At 40.9% G+C, this 23,506-nt stretch overlaps 1 protein-coding gene across 1 annotated transcript in view; it reads right to left on the bottom strand.

Moving 5' to 3' along the window:
- The window catches only part of CUBN (cubilin), a 234,572-nt gene that overhangs the window by 138,445 nt on the left and 72,621 nt on the right, over nucleotides 1-23,506 (bottom strand). The window contains exon 28 of the mRNA XM_012753774.3: nucleotides 12,242-12,389. Within this exon, the coding sequence (XP_012609228.2) occupies nucleotides 12,242-12,389 (148 nt within the window). The remainder of the gene's footprint in view (nucleotides 1-12,241; nucleotides 12,390-23,506) is intronic.

Here is a 23,506-nt window from a genome sequence, read left to right as displayed (position 1 = left end):
AGGCACCTGTGAAGGTGGCCTTATTGGGAAATAGGGTCTTTGCAGATGTAATCAAGTTAAAATGAGTTCAAACTGCATCAGGGTGGGACCTGAATCCAATATACTGGTGTCCTTGTAAGAAGAGGGCAATTTGGGCCCAGACACAGGGAAGGAAGAAGGCTGTATGAGGACAGAGGCAGAGATTAGGGTTATGCTTCTGCAAGTCAAGGAAAGCCAAGGACAGCCAGCAACCAACAGAAGCTGTAAGAGCCGGGAAAGAATTCTTCCCTGGAGGCTTAGGAGGGAGACTTTGCCAACTTTGGACTTGGACTTGGACTTTGGACTTCCAGCCTCTAGAATAAAAAGAATACATTTCTGTTGTCTTAAGCTACCTAGTTTGTGGTACTTAGTTCTTGTATCACTAGGAGGCTAATTGTCCTCATTCTTTTCCTGATAAATGAGATGGCCAAACTCTGAGGCAGGCACAAAATGGTAGCCGGTACGTGTGTAATGTTTAAGGAGTGTGGATGGATTTTATCCTATCTTGTAATGATCACTTCTCTTTCATCATCTTGAGGTTTAGATGATGGTTGGTCATGGATAAAGGTTTTCAAGAAAACAGAAAAAGTCTACTGTTGAGAAAGCTAGCAACAGACAAAGGCCTCAGCATCACATTAGGAAGAAATAAGTAAACCCAAGAACTAAAAAGTTAAACCATAATTATTTTTAGCTTTGGGGAGTCAGTATAGGTTTAGAACATTTCATCTTCCACAGGGACTTCATCTCTGCCCAGACTTTGTGATAATCCATTTTATTTGATTGATTTCTATATAACAATGGATATGGAGTAGAGTTATCAGGTTTCAACGGTAGAGACAAAAAAAAAGTGAAAGAATAAACCATAACACGAAGTTAGTGACTTGAAAAATAGATACAAGGAGCTTAAAATCAATGCTGTCCACAGCTATAAAATGACCTTTAAATTACATGGAAGATGTCATATAAATATTCACAACTAAGATTATCATAGCCATCTGACTATCTGAGATGTCCTACATCCAAATTTTGAAGTGCTTCACCTTAGTATACCTTTAAAGAGAAATAAATCCAGCATTGCCATATTTTAGGAGTTTTCACATAATATAAATTTAATTTCCTGTATATGAAAGGATAAAACCTTCCATTTAAACCCAGAGAAGTAGAGCCAATCTTGCCATCTTTTCATTTTGATTAACTGTTTCTTTCTAACCTATTCATTCCAACCAAATTAAAAAATGGTTTCCCAGTAGAAATTCCTTGCTTCCAGTTTTTCAGGAGAAATTAATCAATCAACCAATCTCCCTCTCTCTATTTAGATATTTTTTTAAATTATTGAAGACATCTAAACAAAATGTGGTATAAAAATATCTGCCAAAGGAAAAAGTAAGACCAAGGCAACAGCACTAATTTTACCCAAAATAAGTAGTCATGCCTAAGTCTACTGAAAGCTACCTTATGAAATCCCCCCAAACACGCAAAGGCAGAGGAAACGTGTTCTCATTAGGCGATTTGCAAGTTTAACACTCATACTTCTCTTTAGAAGTATTTATTCTAAACCTTTGTTCTTTCTATTTTATTATTTTTGTCCACAGGGCTCTTGCAGGGAAAAGCTCAGCAAATTCCCAGGGCTCTGCATGGCTTGCCTCACCCTAATTCCATCCCTCACCTTCCCCAGCCTCTAACCTTTCCCCCACAGGGAGCGTACTCCACCCTGGCAGATGGACAAATGTGTGCTCGGACCCTCTACTCTGTCCAAACCTGAACCTCAGGATCGTTTTCTGTGATTTTTAATATCCAGGGCTGCAGGATGGCAGCCTGGGTCCTTAGCTTAGGGGAATCAAAACAACTGAATTAACCAAATCCTCACATGCCCCGCCCCATCTCCATGGTCAAACTCCAGTGGACTCAATGTGTTTTGGGAGCAGCTACCCTTCACTCCTCACTTTAATGTAACTTCTCCCTCTTATGAGCAAGTTTGCGCAAGTAAACCTCCATAACAGGCTAGCTGATCTCTGTGGTTTCTCCCAGATCAGTCGATTCCATCAACCACATGCAGCAACTCCAAAAGAAGAGCACTTTATAAATGAGTAATAAAAGAGATGTTGTGTTAGGATCAACAAATAGCATCAGCTATTTTGAACTTGTCTTTTGCCAAGCAAGGTGCTCCTCCCCCCAACTCCCACATATTATTGCTACTTGAACCCGAAGAAAGAATGAATTATGTGATTTAGTGGGGGCCTTTGGAACCAGAACATTATTTACTTGGGAAAGACTGTACAAATCTCTTTAAAAATATTTATTACTATTTAGTTATAAAATTACCTACCCTAAATTATGAACTTTGAGTTGCAAAAGCATTTAATCTTTCTTGCAATGAAAAGTTGTGGGGGAAAATTATTTGCCTTTTGGCACAGGGAGGTACTTAAAGCACAGGGTTTGGAGTTTGGCACCACACACTTGGTTTTGTGTCCTGATTTACTGGACTTGTGAGTGTGGGCAAATAACTTCCTCAGTTTTCTCAACCATAATATGGGGATGATGATGCTTATTTAGAAGAATTATTGGGAGGAGACATGAGATAGTGTTTTTAAAGCACCTGGCACAGAGTGACAGTCAGTTTCTAAAATGACAACATCACAACAATAATAAATGAGATGTCAGTTAAATCAGTACTCTAAGCATTTAATCATATTTTCATTCACTCCTTATATCTCAATATAGTTTTTTTTAATCATAATTAATGTCTTAAGATAAATTTAAAATTACATTTGGGTGGTAAAAAAGTCTGTATTTTTTTAGCCTATGAGTAATCTAACTAGAAGGAGAAAAAAAAATCAGGGACAAAGTATATTAATGTCATTACTTGTATACAGAATATCAAATTCCACTAACTCTTATAAAATGTAGTTACTATCTTACACCAGACTCTCCTTGCGTGTCTGTGAGACAATACTGCCAATGGCTGGCATTGGTTCCTCTGAGCACACAGTGGCACTCACATAAAACAAGTCCTGGGACAGGTAGTGTTTGAGATAAATATGGCAACATTTAACTAAATGCTCAAAACCAGAAACCTCTGGGGACAAAAATTAATGTTCTACACTGAACATCGTGTTTGTTATGAGTTGGTTTAGTCATTTTTGGCGGCTACAATATTTGAAACTGAAAAAAAAAAAGTCCACAGTTTCTTTTTTCATGTATGAAAAAGTGTGGAATCCCCTGGAAAGTATGTGCAGTTTCTGTCAGGGATGCTGTTGCTAGGGAACTAGAACACAAACAGAAGATTCGAGAAAACCCTTCCTTTGGCCCCAATCTCAAGGACTATTACAGATTGTGCAATATATGATTTGGGAAGGTCATGGTTGTTGGAAGGTTATTTTTTTTCTTTTTATAACTGTTTTAAAGAGTGGCAGCGGAAAAAGAATTCAAACTGTTTCAAACAGTAGTGACATGGGAATTGAGAAACAAGACGCCTAAAAGGTCCTTGCTCTTTAGAGGACTCAGAGCCAACACTAAATGAAGGTCAACTGTGTGAATGTGTATTTACTGTTGTTGTCAAGGAGGCGGAAAATGTCAGGATTCAGCTTTTCCTCACATTCTGAAAGGTCTGCACAACCATAGGTTGGGATCTTGCTAGAAAAACTCCAAAGCCAAGACAAAAAGAGCTGCAAGGTTTTCTTAGTAAATTATTATTCCAATTTTAAAAAGAGTTATTTATAAACAGACTTTTTTAAAAAAAATTAGCATTGTTCATTAAGAATGTCTTTGCAAAACAGAAATAAGTAAGAATTTGTCATAAATAAAAATCAGATTCAGTGTCACAATGCAGAAATCTGTGCTTTGGTTCCACACTAAGAGGGAATGCATTTCCAGCCTCCATGCTTAAAAATACTTTAAGTGCATCACAAAGACAAACGTCCAAAAATATCAAATAGGCTGAAATAAGCAGGGTGGGATACAGCATGCATCAATTTGAGAGAAAGTCTAGCCAGCATTTAAGGAAATAATTTTTAACTTAAACAGAGCTAGTGGTTTTTAAAAGCTTCTTTTTTACTTAAATTTCTAGCCTAATCAAATAGGATTTCTTTATCTTATATCACACTATAATAATAAAACAACCATAGGATTCCATGTTTTTAGTGTCTTTACCAAGAGGTCGTTTCCATACTAACTGAATAAAGAGTGCATTTTTCTTCATCATAAAGGGGATTACTTTGAAGGCAGATGGGCGGGTGTTTTACCATTTCTCGCTCTGTGACAATTTATCTATCACAGCCTAGCAGGAAGCCACACTGTGATAGCAATTCAGTCACCAACAGAGAGAAAGGTCTCTCTGTTGATTAGGACCAGACCGTGTGAGGTGTGATTCACAGCCCAGCCTTGTGAGCCTGGCCTGGAATATTTGCTGACTACAATTTGTAAATCACTTTCATGGCAAAGATGGTACCTCCAGATTGCTGTGAATTTTTTCACCATTTGGAAGCAAGGCTCAGGACAGACAATAAGAGAATGATCACTCAGTCAAAAAGTGTCCTAAAATCATTTTCAAACACGAAAACCTGATGTAATAACGATTTTGCATTTCGAAGTTATAAGTTTTGAAGAAATTATTAGAAAGAGGGAAGGTGGCAACTGGTCTAATATTTTGTGTGCCAATATTTATCACAGGAGTGGCCACATAGTCCCTGCGTATCTTTCTTGAGGATCCATTAGAGCATTACTCTGCCTCTATCTCTAGCCATCTTGACTCTGAGGACTTTGTTCCCCAGCTCCCTGTAGCCTTAACCCAGAACGGTCCCTTGGGGTCACCTGTGTCACCGTGATCTATGACTTCTCCAACTGTAATCTCCTCCTTTGACATTTCCTACTCCTAGCTCTAAAAACAACAGTGGTTCTCTCTGCCTTGCTACACTAAGTTTGATATCCTCTGGCTGTCTTTCAGAGTTCTATAGAATCTGGCCCCAGGAGGTCTAGGTGGCCTTATATGCCCCTGTCTTCATTATACCATGCTCATTGCTCCCTCTTTCTCTGCTCATGCCGACCCAGACGCCATCTACCAATTCTTATCCTGATCATTCTTTGAGAGTTCTAAAAATCTCAAAGTCCATGAAGACTTCCCCAATGACTTACAGCCTCCTTATTCACCTTGCAATAGGAATCTCACAGCTTAGCGCTTCTGTTGAGTTTCTACATCTCTATTTCCTAACTGGATTATGCACACCTTGAAGACAAAGACTAATGCAGTATTTCTTTGGCATGCCTTAAAACATCTTGCAGAGTTGTGGATGTATTAATATATTTCATCATATTCACAACTCCAAATTTACTAAAGTGTGATTCATTCCATTCATTCTCTGCCCCATGTCCCCACCTAATTTTCACCCCCACACAGGCAATTGCCCAAAGCACACATCCCTTGAACATAAATCACAGGTGCCCAAAATTCAGCATGTTCAAATCCCATGCCAACATGGTCTTCTTCCAAGATCCCTATCTATGGATAATAGTACCAAGACGCACCACCTCATCTAAGCTGGCAATGTGGGAGCCAGCTGTGATCCTCCTTTTGTCTCTCAGACTCACACACATCTACTCCACCATCTAAATGTCTCATTAGTACATTGCCTCCCCCCCCACACACACACACACACTCACTTCCTTCTTCCCTGCTCTATTACAATAGCCCCTAACTACTCACCCAGTCTCTCAGCCCTTTCCCTCCTCCTGGGCATCCCTCCATCTTCTTCCCAGAGTAAGTATTCCAAAATGCACATCTGTTCACATCACTAAATTCCCCGCTTAAAAACCCATCAACAGTCTTTCCCCAATGGCAGGATGAAATCCAAGTTCTTGCAAATCTTGCGAGTTCTCTTATCAATTGGTCTCTGACACCCTGTCCTAGCTTGACTTCTATATTTTTGCTCAGTGTGTCTCAACCTTTTGTTCCTTATGATTCTCCCAAGGAGCCTTTTCAGATTTTTTTCCCAAATTCTCCCCCATGAAAATTTAATACCACAGGTATACTGTATTTCTGTTATGTATTGTGTGCTTTCTACATTAAAGAGTAAGATTTTTTTTTTATCCCCCGCAACCCAGAACCAAATTTCACCTCCCTGGAGATGACATTGCCCCAACAGAGAATGCCTGCTCTAGCTGAAATACTTGCCCTTTGCAAAACTTCTGTATTCCCACACCTCCCTGCTTCTACCTAGAAATGCCTTCCTGTCCCAGATATTTGTCTGATCAATTCTTGCCCATTCTTTAAAACTCAGCTCAAATAGCAAAGGTGCCTGGAGGGCCCTTGGAACTCCCCCAGGCTGACCTAGGTACCTTTATCTGTGTTCCCACAGCATCACGGGTTATGTATGTATTCTATACTCGTCTGTTTGTCTCCCTGGCCAGATGACTAACTCCCCTAGGTCAAGGATGTGATCCCTTCCACTCTGTTTCGGGTGAGTTGTATCCCTGCCAAAATTCATATGTGCAAGTCCTGACCCCTAGACCTCAGAAGGTGTCTATATTTGGAGCCTGGGCCTTTAAAGAGGTGATTAAGTTAAAATGAGGCTGTTAGAGTTGACCCTAATCCAATCTGACTAGTGTCCTTATAAGGAGGAAATTTGCACAGAAATAACAGGATGTGCACGTGCAGAGAAAAGGCTATGTGAAGACACAGGGAGAAGGCGGCCGTCTGCAAGCCAAGGAGAGAGGCCTCAGGAGCAAGCAGCCCTGCGACACCTTGGTCTTGGACTTCCAGCCTCCAGGATTGTGAGACAGTCCATTTCCGTTGTGGCATTTTGTTATGGCAGCCCTAGCAGACTAATACTCTCTATATTTCACATGCCAAACCCAGGGCCTGGTAGTGAATAAATATATGCTGTTGGTGGGATGAATGAATGACAATGAAACCTTGTTCTCAATAAATCCTTGCCTACAGAGGTCACGTGCAATCACTATAAAGTGATCCACAGTTGTAAGCTTCTGCTCTTAGCACGTCTCCTCATAGATTACCCAGCATAGACAAATGGACAATGGAACTACAAAAGATAATACCTTTGCTGCAAAGGGCGAACCTCCCAGAAACCCAACCACATACTGTAAGACGTGAAAGAAATAAAAATTACACATTAGAAAGAGTTCCCCTGTAAGGCCCGTGGTAAACAAAGACTAACAATGAAAGACCATTTGAGAGAAAGAGAACTGGAGCGAAGGTTTAAGAAACATTGCTGACCTCATGGGAGTTTTCTGCCAGTGCTCTAAAAACAAAATTATGTTTTTAAAAAGCCCTTTGGTACAATGCTGCAGGCCCATAGGTAGCCAAGAAGGTACCGGCTCATGCTCAAACCAAGCCAGTCATAGAGGATCTTGGTGCAGTTTTTAAAATGTTCTCTCCAAAACCAATTTCTGAAACCTCTCCAGGCTTGAGAAATCTCATTAATAGCTAAAAAGGAAGATAAAAACGGATCCAGCCCCCTTGTGAGAGGCTGATGTCATCTGTCTCCACAAAGAAGAGGCCACACTTTCCTTTGTGGGACTCCAGGGTGACATCACCTCCTGATCACAGGCCACTCAGCCCTTCCCCTGCTGGCTCCCAGCTGAAGGGTTCGCTCCCTTTGCAAATGTCAGTCTTCCGCTCACAAAGCCCCTTGACCTTGTTTGCATGCTGGATTCCGTCACCAAGGGAAAGAGACCCCTGGGAGAGGGACCAGGGGAGCGGAGGGGTGTGTGCAGCTGGCTGGGAGGCCGCTATTCACACAGCTTGCAGAAAGTTCTATATGCCCTTCAGCAACCCAGACGCAGGCCCCACGGCCGAATTCAGCCCCTGGACAATGCTGTCAGTGCTGAATACCCCAAACCGATTAGCGAGGCAGGGCAACTGTGGCCATTTCTTTATTTCCAGGGTGGGACCCTCTTTGAGGACGGGCACAAAGGCCCTTCAGTGCGGCTCCCTCTCACGTCTGCAGGGCCACCTTCAGAACCGGCCCTCCCATAAAGCCCGTTTGTCATTTTCTCGAAGCAAATAGAAGGTCTGTGCGATCCACGAAGAAGCACGTTTTGTCAAAGGGTTTATTTATTAACTGGGGAAGTGAATGAGGTGTGTGAGGAGTCTTCCTCAGAAGCAGTGCTCCGGGAGGCAATGTCGCTGCAGGTTTTGGACTCTTCTGTGTAGAGAGTTTTTGAGCTTTTATTGCAGTTTGGAAAAGAGCTGGAGGGGAAAGGACCTGCAAGGCGGCTTGCAGACGGCCGCCTTCTCCGTGTCTTCACATAGCCTTTTCTCCGTACGTGCACATCCTGTCATTTCTGTGCAAATTTCCTCCTTATGGGAAAGGGCTAGGAGTTTAGAGCCTCCTGCTCTGGCCAGGGCGGGGACAGCAGCCCCAGGGCCAATGTCAGCCAGGGTGTCCTGAATGGCCCCCCAGCCCCAACCCTCAGGAGACTCCTAGAGAGGCTACGCAGAGACGATCTTTTTAAATTTTTTTACACACAAACGCATTTAAGAATATTACTATTACCCTTGAACATTGAGAGTAATTTTTAAATTTATTTTGTATTTTGTTTTGTATTTTGAGTCCCACGATTGACCGTGTTGTTTCAATCCTGCAAGATCCTACTCAAAACTCATCTCTCTGAACTAAGAAAGGCTGACATGAAATGAGAGGGCGTGGCCTGCTGGGTCCCTACTTGTGCGTGTGTGCGTGTGTGTGTGTGTGTGTGTGTGTGTGTGTGTGTACAATATGCGTGTTTCCAGCCCCTCTGGACTTTCCAGGTACTTCCTATCACAGGATCTTTCTGCCACCTGGAATCCGTTTCCTTCCTGCTTATTTTTCAGACTTTAGTTCAAAGGTCTCATTTGCAGGGAAGACTGCCCTGACCTCCTGCCTGGCCCAGGTCAGATGCCCTGTGTGTGCTTCCCACTGGTTTGATCCTCGATGTATTTGTGAAGTTATTTGTTGATGCCGCCCTCGTCTTTCACTTGGCCTGCGAGCTCTGTGAGAGCAGCAGCAATATCCGCGGCTGTGTCACTTCGTGTCCCCAGCCCTTGCACAGTGCCTGGCACAAGCAGAATGAACAAATGGGTGAATGATAAATTGTGATTTGTCTCATGTTTCTCTCCAATGGATAAAAAATGGGGGGTCTCTCCCATAAGGGAGGGTGTCCCCTTCCCAGATCCTGTCCTCTCTCTTGGTCCCCTTCTCAGGCTTTCTCAACTAAAGACACAGTTCAGAGGCAGAGTACAAACTCTGCATACTCACGGCAAGGCACAGCTATAGAATATGACACCCAGTTAATTCTGTGCAAATTTAAATGACTAACAATATCCTTCTAGAAGGTTCTTCCCGAGTATAATTTACATGTAGTGGGTGGCACAAAGTTAAATTTTTTTCCCCCAATTCTGGTCTTGGCTGGCAAAATTCTGTTACACAACTCTGGCTCCAAGCTTAGCAAGCTTTTAGCAACTGGGAGAAAGTTTTGAAACAGTAAACAGGAAAAGAGAATAGACAGAGGGTGTCTTTGACTCTCCCAGAAGACATTTTCCAAATAGAACTGGTAGAAAAACAAAATTCCCAACTAAAGCTCAGAGCTTTCACCAGAAGATTCAGCATGTTGGTTAGAAGAACCCAGGGATACTGTAATCCGGGTGTAACCCATAATGACCACTCAGTCAAGCTCCTTATGGTGATCTTAGGCTAGTATGGTTAGAACAGCCTCTACCGGGTGCGGTGGTTCACGCCTGTAATCCTAGCACTCTTGGAGGCCAAGGCAGGAGGATCCCTTGGGCTTGGGAGTTCCAGACCAGCCTGAGCAAGAGTGAGACTCTGTCTCTATTAAAAATAGAAAAAATTAGCCAAGCATCATGGCATGTGCCTGCTACTTAGGAGGGTGATGCAGGATGGCTTAAGCCCAGGAGTGGGAGGCTGCAGTGAGCTACAATGACGCCATTGCACTCTATCCAGGGAGATAGAGCAAGAAATTGTCTCAAAAAATATATATATATATATATATGAAAGAACAGCCTGGAGGAGGGCATGGCTCCCTGATGAGAAAGATGTGGCCAGCAAAATCACTGTTCCTAGAACTCTCCATCCTGATCACATAGAGTAATTATTTAGGCAGGGTTGAAAAATCAGCAATAGTTAAAGCCAAGGTCCCACTGCAGAGAAATTTAACCCTATCTCTGGAGGTAGGAGTCCAGGCATGGGCACTTTGTTAAACTCCCAGGCAATTCCAATGTGCATCTAGGGCTGAGGCCACTTCCAAGGCTCCTGGTTAGCATTTCCTAACTCCTACCTTTCTGACCCCTGGAAAAGTTTTCTCCTCTTCAGATCTCTGAAGCAGCATGGTCCTCTATTGCAGGGACCCCAGATAGCATCCTACTGTCACGAAAGCAAACTGGTAGGACAGTTGGGCCCTCTGGGCACCTCAGAAGGATTCTCCAGTCCCCTAGGGATGCTATCTATCTACATTTTATTCCTCCAGGCATAACACCTGCTCTTGCTCTGCTCCTCAAAGTGTGATCCGGAGAGTAGCACCATCAGGACTACCTGGGAGCTTGTAAGAAATGCAGATTCACAGGCCCTACCCCAGAGCCCAGCTTCACTTTAACCGGATCCCCATGAACGTCTGACAAACACTGCTCTGGAGAATACACCTAGCTCTTAAAGATCTGGGTCATTTCCCAGGATTTTCCTGTCCGTTCTATGCCATTCTACTCTGTCTCTAGTTTACTTAGAATCATGACATTTCTGAGTTACAGAATACCACAGATGGACTGCACTGTAGAGATGAATCAATCCAATCCCTTCATTAATGGATCAATAAGTTGACCTAGGTTAAATCTACCCACTGATGAAGAGGAAGGTCTAGAATTTCTACAAGCTTAATTATCACATAGCTCATTTACTTTGGGAATTCATAACCTATGTTTTCAGGTACAAGTAGCTCTGTGGATTACCATTGACTATTTTTAAACACTGAAAACCCCACACATATTTTAACAGAAATACACTCAGTGCCCAGTTCATAATCTCAGAACATCTAGCACTCTCAAGTATATAATAGTACTATTCAGTTACATTCAACCCTGAGACTCATATAATGAGTGCATTATAATGTGAAGAACCCTCAAAAGTCAGCCAGTGCACAAATTCGTGTATGCTCACCTTGGGCTCACCCCTGATTTTATCAGCAGGGCCACAGCTTAAATGCCTGTGCTTCATTCCCGGTATAATATCACAACTTCACATCTCTTTTCAATTGATTGCAATACACCACTGAGCCCTAAGAGCTTACTTGAGAGCTGCTGCTATGATATCCCCACTAACTACATTTTTCAGGGCTAGATCACTCTAGGACAATGGTTCTCCAACTTTAATCACCGGTGGAAACACAGCTTACTGGGCTGTCTTCAGAGTTCATGATTCTGTAGGCCTGAGATGGGGCCCAAGAATTTGCATGTCTAACAAGTTCCAGGTGATGCCAGTGTGGCTCTCTGGGGACCATGTTTTGGGAACCACTACTCTAGGGTCTGCTAACTGTGGACTGGCCCACGTGAGATCTGTAGAAGTCCCAGACCTCTGTTAAAAAGGACTTTTCATCTTGAGAGGAATGATTATCTCTACCTGCTTCCTGAAACATCAATTGGTAGGTGGGCTCTGATTATGCCCCTACCTGTTTGACAGGTACAACCCATGCCCCTGGCTTGCTGCCTCACAGCTTAACTTTTCTGCTCCTGTTCCTCCTCTCGGTCCAACCCTTCCCTTTCCGCTTGCCCTGGCATCTCTCTGATTCGGTCTCATTCCTTCTCATCCAGTCGTATCCTTTCTCTGCTTATTGTCAGGGTGAGCCTTAAGTCTCATTCTGTTCCACTGTACCTGAGAGACTCCCATCCCACCTTGCAATTGGCTTGCTATAACCCAGGTTCAGTCTTCATCTCTGGAAACTTCATCCTGCTCCCTCCTTTCTCTGAGGCAACTGATTGCTGCATTTATTTGAGCAATTGCCCAGATCCTTTTCAGTTTGACTTCACTTCCTCTCTTAACCCTAACAGGATTTCTCTCTCTGCGTTCTACCCATGTCTGAGGAAATGAACTTCCTAAAGCCTAGCACTAGATCACTACCCGGGGTTCCATCATTTGTTCATGGTATTATTTTCAAGCATACAACAGGAACGGGAACACTTCTTGGTCAAACCGCCAAGTGCAACTGAGGTCAGCGCAAGGCTTACCGTGAACGAACCACAGCATCTGAAACCCTTTCTCCGTGCCGACGCCATCCGTGTGGAACAGCACTTGAAGCTGGGAGCCTGAGGTACTCCCCGGAGGGGGCAGGCTGGCTCCACAGTAGCGCCCCATCCGCTGAGGCCCATCGTAGAGCTGAAATCAAAGAGAAACGTCCCAGTGGAGCACATCACATGGTTTGTCAGACAGAAAGAAAGAGGGCCAAGTCTACCCACGTAGCAAAAACTTTTCCTTGGTTCAAAAGCTGGAGATAAATCTGTCGAGGTGGATTGAGTACAGGAGGCTCACCGTAAGAATTAAAAGCAGATAATTGGATAGAGACGGTTTTAGGGCTGGATCTAATTCCGAAGCCCAATAAATTCGGAAATTCAACTATTGGTATTTGGCTCAAATGTCAACCTAGCAAGTCCAAAGTATAGTCCGGGCAGAGAATAAGGACATGGTTGACCAAACCAGCTGCCTTTGCCATATTAATGACACATAAGAGATGCTCAATGAATAGCAGCTATATAATTGCAAGATATAATTTTCTAAATACTCAATGTAAAAAAATCAGATACTTTAAAAAGATATGAAAAAGGAAAATACATTCATCCCACTGAAGATAACACTGTGTTAATGCCAGAAATTTCTCTTGTTGATATTCTTTCATTTGCATGTGTGTGTGTGTATATATGTGTATGTATTTGTGCAGGTGTATATAGGTGTGTATAAATTTGGGCTACATATTTAATTGTGGTCCCTGTGTTTCCCTGTTTAAGCATGTCACTAAATAGTCTGCATAAATATTGGCAAAAAATGTCACTAATAGACTATTTATACTACAATTCTATCAATGTTCATTCAAGATATTCCCAATTTTTTGCCAGTGTAAATATTTGTTTGATACTTTAAATGTTTCTTTAAAAATATTCTTATAAAGAGAATGACTCAAAGAGTATAATCTTGTGGCTCTCAGTAAAATATTAATAAATTTCTTTTCTTTTTTTTTTTTTTTTTTTGAGACCGAGTCTCACTCTGTCACCTGGGCTAGAATGTAGTGGCATCAGCCAAGCTCACAGCAACCCTAAATTCCTGAGCCCAAGTGATTCTCCTGCCTCAGCCTCCTGAGTACCTGGGACTACAGGCGCATGCCACCATGCCCAGCTAATTTTTCTGTTTTTAGTAGAGACGGGGTCTCTCTCTTGCTCAGGCTGGTCTTGAACTGCTAAGGTCAAGTGATGCTTTTGCCTTGGCCTCCCAGAGTGCTAGGATTACAGTCGTGAGCCACTGCACCCAGCCAAAATATTAATAACTTTCTTACCAGAAAGTTTATACTGATTTATCCTCCCACCAGCAGTTTACAGAGATGTTTCTTTCAGTGGAGCTTTACTGATTATGATTAGAATTATTTTTAAAACTAGTGCTGATAGTGAAAAATTAGTTTTTATAATTTTTGTGTTATTTTGATTACTTTGAAGCTGAAGTTTCGTTTTTAATGTTTATTGGGCATTTATATTTCTTCTCTTGGAATTTTCCTGTTGATGTCTTTGCCCATTTTGCCACTAAAGTATTTATACATCCTCAAGGAGAAGTGAAGGGGTAAAAGGTTTCTACCCTTAACCTGCCTCATTTAATAATTTTATCTGCTGCATGTCTCCAAACTAAAAAATTTAAAAAGAAAAAAAAGAAAACCTCTCTTCTATATCGCTTCACTTAAGAAAGATAATGACAAAAAGGATTGGCTTGCTCGTGACTTAGGCCATTACATTTTCTCTTAAGTCTCTTGATGTTCACACTTTGTTCCAGATATGCTTGGGATGAGTTTCCCATGATAATAAAAGGGAAAATATCTGATAATAGACCCATGGACTTCCTTGATTATTCTCTTGGAGAACACATATATTTAAGAGCGTGTATGACTGTGTGTGTGTGTCTTTGCACGTGCCTATGGGTAAATGCATAATCTGGATCCAGTAAATTCTAAACTGACCAAATTATTTTTACTTACTGAAATGTTATGTACAAAATACTGTTTGAAACATTGATTTGAGTGTGGAAAATTCTATAATCAAATTTTACGAATGCACCTCCATGGAGCCTTTTCTAATCCCTACAGTCAGGCAGAAATTAGTTTTCCTTCGGAAGCCCCTAGATTTTCATCGTGCTTCTTTTGTTGAAATGCTCACATCCCTTTACATTCTAGTTACAGGCGTGCGTGTCTTATCTCCCAGACTGTCCTTGGAGCACAGACTCCCTTCCCTCACTGCCTACAGCAGGGCTGTAATGAGGGTAGGTTCCCAGTGCATCTGCAATAAATGCACACAGTGATTTCCCCCACAATGGCATTTGTGTGAATAGGACTTAATCTGTACCACTATGAGAACCCCACATAGTCAGTAAGGTATTAGGGTCATATAGTTCTAAATTTCAGGGTGTTTCTTTTAGGCAATAAAGAGTGTGGATCCTTTCTGGCCACTCTGGGACCAGAAGGGGGAACCAGGCAGGCCCTCATTCAAGATCATAATAAATCACAGATTTGTAGACCTTGACCTGTCTCATTGAGTTCTCAAATTGGCTGCTCTTCAGACACACGTTTGTGAGATTTCAACAAAGGTCAGCAGAGATTGAAAAGGACAAGCTCAGAAGTGCATTATATCACTCATCCTTAAGTGCTAAACCTAAGCATTTTTAGCAAATGAATAAAGATGGGTTTTATTTTTTCAGCCTTACCACTTTAGCTTCCTTTTTTTTAAACAACAACACTACTGCTTCAAATGCTTGTATTTATTATCAAGTTTCTAATATTCTGAGTATTTGACAGAAGCCATAATGATGGAAGGAGAATGAGAGAAAGAAGAAAACAACATAAAAAGAAAAAGGAACACGAACAAAAGCCCTTCACTGCAGCTCTTCGCTCTGCCCCTCATTTGGGGTGGGAGGACTAGAGGTGCAATCTGTGTGCTCCTAAATCAGCGCTTCACTGCAGGGAATTCATCTCAGCTTCAGAGTTTTTAATAAATCTAGTGCACGAAGTCCAGCTGGAAACTAATTAATACAAAAACAAACATGCTGCTCCCAAGAAGAGGCATAATTAGCAAGAAAATGCTCTGCTGTCTTCCACCCTGAAAGGCTACTTTAGTGACCAAAGCTTAAATTATTTCATTTTTATCCAACAAAATGTAAGGCAAGATGTTCTCTATAGCCATAATCATCCTAAGCTTGATAGATCTTATGAAATCCTAGGTAGCAACATGTTGAGGATTTGATTCTGCACAAGGTCATGAACAATATAGTATTTTTTGCCTCCCAGCTCAGCAAGGTTAAGAAACGTGACATTTTCACATGACACAGAGGGGATTTTTTTTTTCCTTCCTTCCGGATGGGATTATTTCACTGAAAGAGACCCCTGAATCCCAGCCGTTCAGTGGTCTTAAATAACACATTGTGAATAGAATTGGGGGTGGGGGAAAGGACAGTGGGTGTAGGGGAACACAGATGAATGACAGTCAGTTTCCTTTTGCCTCTGCAGGGGAGGAAATAATGCATTGAAATAAACGTCAAGTAGACATGTATGAAAATGCTTAAATATAATGCCAAATAAATTAATGAATAAGTGAGTGTAGAGCAATGCCTCGATAAGGCAGAAAAAAAAAATCCAATTCCTCCAATGTTAGGGCCTTTTGAAGTTGACCCTTAATGAAGTCAGGTTTTTTGTTTATATTCACACAGATGGCTAACGTCACCTCTACAATTCATTCCCGCGTAAATTGACCACACAAAAAGGAGCAGTCACTTTTCAAAGTACACAAATACAGGTTGCCATGGAAACCAGTGGGTGCCTTGCTGCTCCTGATTCTGTTTTCAGAGCAGAATGTTAACCACAGGACATTCCAGCTGTGACTCACTGCGACTACTGGCAAGCATGCCTGCTGGCCCTGGTCAAAGTACGATTTCTCTTGCATTTAGAGAGCCTAAAGATCTACTTACAGTGAACAATCTATGAAGTTCTGATTAAGTTCATAGAAAGGAAGCTAGTAGAAACTAAGAAAGGAAACATTGAGATTCTCACCTTGAAAATGCACATTGATTTTTCTATAACTGTGTTTAGAGGTGTTATTTTTAAATACCTGTAATGATGCTTACATTTCCAAGTTGGTCATTAAATGAATCTTCAGACATGGATAAGTGTATATTACAAAAACTTCCTTTCTGTAGAATCTTTCCAGCTATTCTCTTAAGGAGACTGTTCATTTAGGACTTCTGTGGTTTAGGTCCTCCCCACCTCTACCCCACCCCCAAAACATCTCAACCACTCTTAGGAAACTCAAAGAGGAAGGAAATCTCTTGCCTAAGCCACACTTACCAACTTTTGTCTACTTCCTTTGTGTGGGCTTGAAATTTGGCACAAACATAGTTTATTAAACCATTAGTGACTTGAGACTCCAATTGCAACATGAAATGATCCATTGCGTACTTCTAAACATGAAAGACCCATACATGGCAGAAGATATAAACCGAGGGCACATAAAGTGCGATCAATCACTGATAGAGACAGTCCAATTTTTGTAAGATTAAGGGCTTTGTAGGTACTTTAGGAATCACTGGAAGTCAAGTTCTAGGTGAACAGAGACCCAGCAAATGTGTACCTCAACCTGCTTCCATAGTAGGAATCAGCCTTATGAACTACGTGATCTTGAGGAACAGAAATATGCTTTTCAAGTGTCTCTTTGTTGCTAAATTGTTTTATGACTTTGAATTTGTAACTATAATGAATGAAAATTATAATTGCATATATGAGCATGGGATATATAGAATAATTTTTCCTTTTTCTTTCCTTTTTTTTGTTTTTTTTTTTTGGGGGGGGGGACTACAAATTAGTACAGTAGACTAACTTTTCTTAAACCCATTTCAGAATCACAGCAAGTGACAACTAAAACTCAGCCCTTTCTATTTTAGATTAGCATCTAATTCATACTTTTCCTAAATATTGTTTTTCTTATTTCTTTGTATTTTTCTAGGAGAAAATTCTTTTTTTCTCCCAGAAAATTTTTTTTTATAGTGGAGAATTAATTTTAAGAATTAAATATAGTCCATATAGAGGAAGTAACCCAAGAGTTACTTTTGGATGATATCATTAAAATATGGAGAAACTTCTATAAAATAATTTGGTCCATTTCCTATTATAAATGTTTGAAAATTTCAAAGAAAACTCTATCTTTTAGAGCATAATATGTTATTGAAATAATTCATCTGCTGTGAGGGAGAATTTTGGGTGTAGTAGAAAATCTTCTATTCTTCATTGAGAATAAAAATTCTAGTCAATGTAAAGGAGATAGTTAAATTTCTGAGAACTATGCTCAAGAAGTTCATACAGTGGCTTTTTGAAGTGAGTGTCGCTAATAGAAGATTATATTTCAATTCGAAGCGGGAAAGTAATTTAATTTTATTCCAGGGATATCTTAGAGTATAGTCATTGTGGTCTGAGTCAGGTTCATAATCCAGCTCTAAAACTTGCTTAGAACATAATCTTGTGAAAATTAGTGAGCTTTTCTCTAAGCTAAAATATCTTCATCTATAAATTTGTCACCATGATGGTACTTATCTCATAAGGTTGTGGCACATAGCAAATGAGACAGCCACGTCATAGGTTTACTATGAAGGCTGACACATAGAATGCACTCAAAATGTTATTCTAACTCTCGGTCAGAAGCAAAGGGAACCAATATGTTTTCCAAAGAAACCACCCCAAAACAGCTTTGAGAAAAGAAAGATGATGAGGATTTAGAGAACTGGAGCTGACTCATGGAAAATATTTCACAGAAATCATCACTGGCAGGGCAGACGGGGAAGCAGTGAGTCTAGTGAGGAGATGGAGGGTCATTCCTTGCCACATGTTGCCATGACAACCTGGGTCCACAAGGAGACTAAGGCAACACTGTGGGCCAGATGCAGAGACCAATGCAAAGCGTCGTGTGTGTGTGTGTGTGTGTGTGTGTGTGTGTGTGTAGGGCTTGCAGAAGGATCATACAGAAGGATCATGCAGGGGACAGCAGCAAAGAGAGACAGGAAAACAGAGGCTGTCGAGGCTGCCATGGTAAGCTGGATGAAGGAGAGTCTATTGGCAAGAAAAGTGGCTGTCCATGCTGAAGTGAGAAGTGCTTGTTCCCGTGGCAGCCTCCTCTCCCACGCCCTGCAGCTCTAGCTGCTTAGCCACTGGGGCTCCAAAGGGGTGGGACCTGGGCAATTCTTGGAGCTCCTGCTCAGAAGTTCCCCACACAAAAACAAAACCCTAGCAGGATCTATGGACCTGCCTCATTAGAGTGATTGCTAAAAAACGTTGTTGCTGAAGTTTGCACACACATGTCCAGGATAAACTTGGAATTTTCTAGCTTATTTTAAATTTTAAGGGCTTTGAAATGTTTCTGTAACAACAGTAAAAACTTGCAAGCAAGAATCACGGATTAGGTATGGGGCTGCCGAGGAGGTAAGAAAGGCCCAGTAAGGGGAGAGCATACATAACCAAACTGTGGAGGATAAATTGGGCAAATGTCAAAGAGGAAGGCTGGTAGGCAGAGTGTGGTGGCCCCCAAACAGCTCCAGGATGGTCCTCGGGTGGCTGTGTCCCCTCCACTGGACACGTGGCTACTCACAGCACGCTTCCCAACACAGGCACAGCAAAAGCCACACTGCCATGTGCTCTCAGGGTGGGGCAGGAAATATGAAATATCCAGCTAAAATTAGCAATTACTCAGAATGCTGGGCTTGGCATGACTGCAAAAAAGCTATCTAAAGACCACATTCTGAGTTACTTTGTGTCACTCTGAAATCATGGTCTGTCTCAAACACAGACCTGATAGTCTCCCTTTCCATGTGGTGGCTCGTTGTTGCCCACTCTTACTAGGGCATTTGCGTGGCTATTCCTGCTTTCTACATATTGCTTCTAGTAGAAGCCACAAAGGCTGATTGGAGGTTTTTGTTTGTTTGTTTGTTTCTTAAATCATTGTTTAATTGTGGATGTGGGCAAACATTTAACTAGACAGATGTATATCTCAGAATCATTTATTATGGTGAAAATTTGAAAAGACTGCAAATGCTCCACAACAGGAATTGGTGGCTGAACTGTGCAATGTGGAAAATGACTTGGCATCATAAATAACATGGGGAAACGTTCACAAGCTATTGTTAGGTGAAAAAGAGTTACTATAGGATAGCACATAGAGAATACTCTTTGAATATCAAAACAAATGTACAAGGAGAGATGACAGGAAATCAATGCCACCAAATATTATTAGTAGTGATATAATTTAGGTTATTTTTTAAATCTACGTTCTTCTATTAATGTATTTTCCCAATTTCCTGTAATGACTATGAATTCCTTTGTGATATGATAAATGTATTTACTTATTTATTTTATTTTTTGAGACACAGTTTTACTCTGTTGCCCGGGCTAGAGTGCCGTGGTGTCAGCCCAGCTCACAGCAACCTCAAACTCCTGGGCTCAAGCTATTTTCTTGCCTCAGCCTCCTGAGTGGCTGGGACTACAGGCATGCGCCACCACGCCAGCTAATTTTTTCTATTTTTAGTAGAGACAGGGTCTTGCTCTTGCTCAGGCTGGTCTCCAACTCCTGAGCTGCAGCAATTCTCCTGCCTCAGCCTCCCAGAGTGCTAGGATTACAGATGTGTGCCACTGCACCTGGCCTGATAAATTTATTTTTAAATTAATATCTTTGGGGACCTATTAACAAAGATCTATATTGGAAATATAGATATGCATTGATTTATATTTTTCCAATTTCAGAATTTCACACCCTTCATGTTGTCAAATGCTCAACTGGCCTACTAAAAATATACTACTGTCTGTCTTCATAATCTTTTTTTCTGTATCTCAAAATTATACATAAAAATTAGTCTACTGAAATGTTATTATATAAGGTAACTGGCTCCACCATTAATTTAAAATCACATTTTGTCTATAATCCTTGCTTTTTATCACAACTAGGTGTTTATTATTAATTAGACCTTATTAAAAAATCATTCTTTCAGAAATTGAGAGACTCAAGCCCTCTTATAAACATAAATTTTGTTAGTCACTGATAGAGCAATAGCCTAATTCTCTCCCCAGTGGGAAGTGAAATGCGTTGAAAGCCAAGAGTACTCTCCTGTGTGTACCGAGACATTCATTTCCACGCATCCCAGCTTTCCTTCTGCCAATTGTACTGCTATAGTGAAACGCTAAACATTTATTATTATTATTATTATTATCATGCTTCCTAAAAGCCTCACCCCATCTGCTGCAGATAGTCGTGGGAATAGGGAAGAACCTTGTCACGAAACAACACGAAATCATAGAACCTTGAGCTGGAAAAACTCACAGCACTGTCATTCAAGCTCCCCTGAGTCAGTGAGGGCAGGAAGACAGAGCCTGGTAAACACAGTCAGTGTAAGAACTGAAGGGGAAAGATGTCATTAAAAAAAAAAAAAAAAAAAAAAAAACCCTAAAATGTTATAATTGGAAATCTTTCCCATTCTAAAACGTAGAAAATCCCTAAAATGAACTGAAATCCACAACTATGATGACCAAGTTTTAAAATCTTGAGCACTGTGTTCTCATTCATAGCGATGCCTGTTCGGTGGTAGAAGGTGCCTTCACTGATTTCCTACCCGTCCGATCAGCAAAGCCACGCGAGGACAACACGGAAAGGAAGTGTGCATAGAAAAATTCAAGTTTTGAGCATCTAAGGGAATTTCTACTGGCTTAAGGGTAGTTTGGAAATTATTGTAGGTTTGATGATTATTCATCCTGATTCTGTCCTTTTTGTTTGAGAGAATATTGCGAGAGGAAACTCAACAGAGTTTCTTTTGAATCCGAGAGCAAAGGCTCTCTTTTGAAGGCTGCTGGAGTGTTTGCTTCATTAACTGCCGCAAATTAATGCAATCACGTGAAAATTCTTCATTGCAAGGGGTGGGCAGAGAAGATGACCGTTTCTTTTTGAGGAAAGGGGATTTTGATCACACTGAAATAAACATTCTTCTTTAATTATTTTATAATGGATAAAAAAAAAATCACATTTTACTCAGGCAATCTTAAAGCCAACATTTCTTATAAAATGCCTCTTGCTAAACTCAATGACGCTACAAAGTATTTGGCTTGGTAACTAATGAATATACTTCATTCTAAACTTCTTTTGAATCTCTACCACACTTAGTACAGTGTTAGATTTATATCAAGACATAAACTGAACTGTTTGGTATGCTGTTGCCACTTTTATGCATATATATATATACGTTTTCTTTTTTTAAAGACAGAGTCCCACTCTGTTGTCCTTGGGTAGAGTGCTGTGGCATCATTGTTAGATCACAGCAATCTCGAACTCCTGGGCTCAAGTGATCCTCTTGCCTCAGCCTCCCAAGTAGCTGGGACTACAGGCACATGCCACCACACCAGGCTAATTTTTCTATTTTTAGTAGGAACAGGGTCTGGCTCTTGCTCAGGCTGGTCTCGGACTCCTGAGTTCAAGTGATCCTCCTGCCTTGGCCTCCCACAGCGCTAGGATTAAAGACATGAGCCGCCTTGTCAGCTTCCTGCATATTTTTGAATAGCAAATGTCCACAGAATTGTAATCGTTTATCTCCAAGCTCTAAGCAAAATGCAAAAGTCCTAGAAGCGAACTTCCTCTGGCAGACAGTTCCAGGAAGCATGACTCATCTGCCCAGGAAGTGTCTGAGGAGGAGGCTTCGTGATGAAAGTCAGCTCAGCCCCATGGCTGCTAACACACAAAATCTCCTCTGTTTCTCTGCATTTCTCCAACTGACGAATAGGATTTTAGCTACTATGCTTCTTAGATTCAGATAAAAAATCCCCTGTGGCTTTTGTAGGAAAGTGGAAGGCAGGGGAAGGAACCCTGTTTCCACAACATATGGGGCCAATCAAAGTTAATCATAATTGGGAAAGCTGTTTCAGAAACCATAGCTTTTTATTTACTGCAAAATGCTTTAGACAGCAAAAAATAATCCCTACAATTATTTTTGCTAAAATAATAGTAGGCAATATTTACTAGCACTTACTCTGTGCTGGGTATTATTCTAAGTTAAAATTCCTAGCAGCTCTATAATGCACTTAATATTATCTCTATTACAGAGTTCTAGAAACTAAGATATATAGAGGTTTAGTAATTCAATATTTTGAAAGGCATCGACTGTTCAGGAGGAATTTTATCTGTTTCCTTCATTGGTAATTTAAAAAAAAAAAACAGCATTGTTGAATTCAAGGATACAGCAAAAGTCCTTATTCTCTGTAATAATAGTAACAAAAACAATTTTTTAAATTACAAGGATAGTACCCCAAATTCCTGTTAGTCAATAAAATCAGCATTTTCTTCACTACATTTCTTAATGGAACTTCTATTAAAATAAGTGAACTAAAATGCTGGTTTTATCATTTATCATTTACCCTTTGTGAGAAGTGTCAAAATGCATTACCCAAGCAGGCTGCAGACAGAAAGCAAGAGGAAAATTAAGTGTTTTAAAAAGCGAACCATTAATTATATTTTAGCCTAAAGAGTTGATTGCTATCTGTGAATTTTTTCTTACATCAGGATAGGTGTAAATGACAGTGAATGTTTATACAAGTGTTTACTATGTGCCAGACTTTGTTCTGGCTCTTTGTATGCATTAATTTATTTGTTCTGGTTACCCCATTTTATAGATAGGGAAAGTGAGGCACCAAGAAGCTAAGTAACTTGCTCAACGTCACCTAGGTGGTAGTTGGTGGAGTTTGGGTTTAAACCAAGCCACTCTTGGAGTGGCTCCAGAGTCTTCATTCTGAAGCACTGGGCTATACTGCACAGATACAGACTCCTGAGCCAGACTGTATAGTCTATGGTGTAGCCTGGGAGCCTGTAAGACATTCTCTTGCCAGTGAGTACCGAAGGACTTACTAAATCTTCATTATTGATATCAGCATTCCACAGTAGTCGGCAGACTACTGTTGCATTTCTGCAACTGACAAGTGGGAGCTGGTTTAAGCAGTTCTAATTCCAGGGACTCCCCCCCAAGAATAACACAAATCTCAGTGTTTGGAGCTGTTTTCAATGGGGAGCTAAAGATGACTGTGTTTTATCTTTAAAGCAAGAAATCTGGAAACTGAGGAATTGTTCTTGGCACCTGTATAGACGCTGTTATGCCATCACGTGACCAGCAACAATGAGTGCTGCAAACACAGCATCTCTTTACCCTTGGCTTAGAGAGGATGCAAAGGTCTTTACAAGAAT

Source organism: Microcebus murinus, chromosome 25 (genome assembly GCF_040939455.1).
Source record: "Microcebus murinus isolate Inina chromosome 25, M.murinus_Inina_mat1.0, whole genome shotgun sequence".
Classification (NCBI taxonomy): Eukaryota; Metazoa; Chordata; class Mammalia; order Primates; family Cheirogaleidae; genus Microcebus; species Microcebus murinus.
The sequence above is the reverse complement of the archived record's forward strand: the minus strand, read 5'-3'. Positions and strand labels throughout refer to the sequence as shown.